Source organism: Penaeus monodon, chromosome 24, assembly GCF_015228065.2.
Source record: "Penaeus monodon isolate SGIC_2016 chromosome 24, NSTDA_Pmon_1, whole genome shotgun sequence".
NCBI classification, from domain to species: Eukaryota; Metazoa; Arthropoda; class Malacostraca; order Decapoda; family Penaeidae; genus Penaeus; species Penaeus monodon.
The window spans coordinates 13562110-13563856 of record NC_051409.1 but is presented as its reverse complement, the minus strand read 5'-3'; the positions used below and the strand labels follow the sequence as shown (position 1 = coordinate 13563856).

The 1747-nt window shown below is 33.4% G+C and overlaps 1 protein-coding gene across 1 annotated transcript in view; it reads right to left on the bottom strand.

Moving 5' to 3' along the window:
* LOC119588864 (dosage compensation regulator-like) overlaps nt 1–1747 on the bottom strand; it is a 10341-nt gene that overhangs the window by 1674 nt on the left and 6920 nt on the right. Inside the window, exon 6 of the mRNA XM_037937502.1 lies at nt 72–118. Coding sequence (XP_037793430.1) covers nt 72–118 — 47 coding nt within the window. The remainder of the gene's footprint in view (nt 1–71; nt 119–1747) is intronic.

Here is a 1747-nt window from a genome sequence, read left to right as displayed (position 1 = left end):
CAACTAAAATATGCAAATCTGTGCAAACCCACCGAGCCACACCAAAATGAACAAAAACATACATTACATACCTCTCCCAAGTTGCTTGACGTAAAATGACATTTGAGCTACGAAGCTCCTGTCAGGAAAGCCAGAGAGTAAAATTAAAAAATGATACACACATGGACAATCTCTAATTCCACACATCAAAAAGCATGCTTTTATGCTAGTTACTTAACAAAAGGGCAACTTAACACAAAGAATGGAGTTTTTCTCATTTCCATTTTACAGCCCACAAATTCTTAAATCTTTAGCACAGCTATGCAAACATTTTACTCTTATTCATATATGATCTCCAAGATTAGTCCTAATGGCTTTAACTCCATTTTTGTGAGTAATTAAGGCTGACATTAAGCCTCTATATGTCAATCCATTTTCAAAGCTAACCTGTATTTTTTATTTACTAAATTATTAAGTCTAAAGAAAAATTATTATAAGCTTGATAAAAATATCAAAATCATCTGACTCAATTTTCAAGGATGAAGGTTACAAGTTATTACAGAAATTAAATCTGAAGCATAAATTGATCTTCTAACTCTTTCATTGTACTCACTTGTATGTTTCCTGTTATATATCAAAAGAATATTTGAAGTCTAACAACACTTTTGAATAGTATTTGAATCACAAAACTATGTAAAGTATTTTTATACAAAGAAATTATTTTATTGTGTTCCAGGCCTTCCTTACATCTCTTACCCAGAGAGAGAAGTTAATAATGGTTTCTTCAATTAACTAATAAAAAGGACTGAATGCTGCAGGATTCTATAGTTGTGCAATGAGAAAGTTACAATATTCATGTAACTAAAAAAGAAAAACAGAGCAAGGGGAAGAACACAAAGTTACAACCTCTGTAAGTACTTACCTTTCAAAAGCAAACGAGAAAGTCGGTTCTTTCAGGTGTAGAGAACCATCATCTGCTGCCTGTGGGGAACACTGCTCGTGATATATAATTTATCCAGCCTCAAAATTAAGCCCCAAACATTTACAAAGCTAAACAAGAGTGCACGGTCTTTTTGTTTAAGCTTGACTGCAAACAATATCCAAGAATATTAAAGCACTTCATAAATATATTTTTTGCAAAACAAGATATCTTTATGACTTGTTTTCAAAAATAAATACAATAAAAAGATACATACTCCAAAAAAACCTACATATCACACTATTCTATCTGCCACAAGTTTTTACATAGGCTGGTAAGGCAACAAGGAACAAGTCGAGCCCAGATAGCACATAACTGAGCTCAACTTCTATTCCCTTACAAATGCTGATCACCACGAGCAGTGTCCCTCACAAGCACAGTTGTGTATTATATTCAAACCCTTTTCTTTTTCTCTCATACAGTGATGAGAGAGAAGAAAATAAAAAATACCACTGCCTTTAGAACCTGTAAACATCAAGTCAGGTTGAAAAGGCAGTACCAAAGATCTCAGAAAACCAACTGGGGCTCAATCCTTGCAGTAAATATGAGCCAGATTTGCTACATAAAGCCACTACAAGGTATCCAAGTCTGGACATACTGATACCCTATCAATATGTCTCTACAAGAATACCTAAGTTTTTTTTCTTCACAACCTGTATCTATTATTCCCCCAAGACTGTCAGGGAAAAGTTAACAGCCTTGTAAGTATATTTTTGCAGACAAAAGGAAAAAATGAATATAAAACATTTGTTAATAATACCTAAAAATCTTTCCTCATCTTACTAGGAC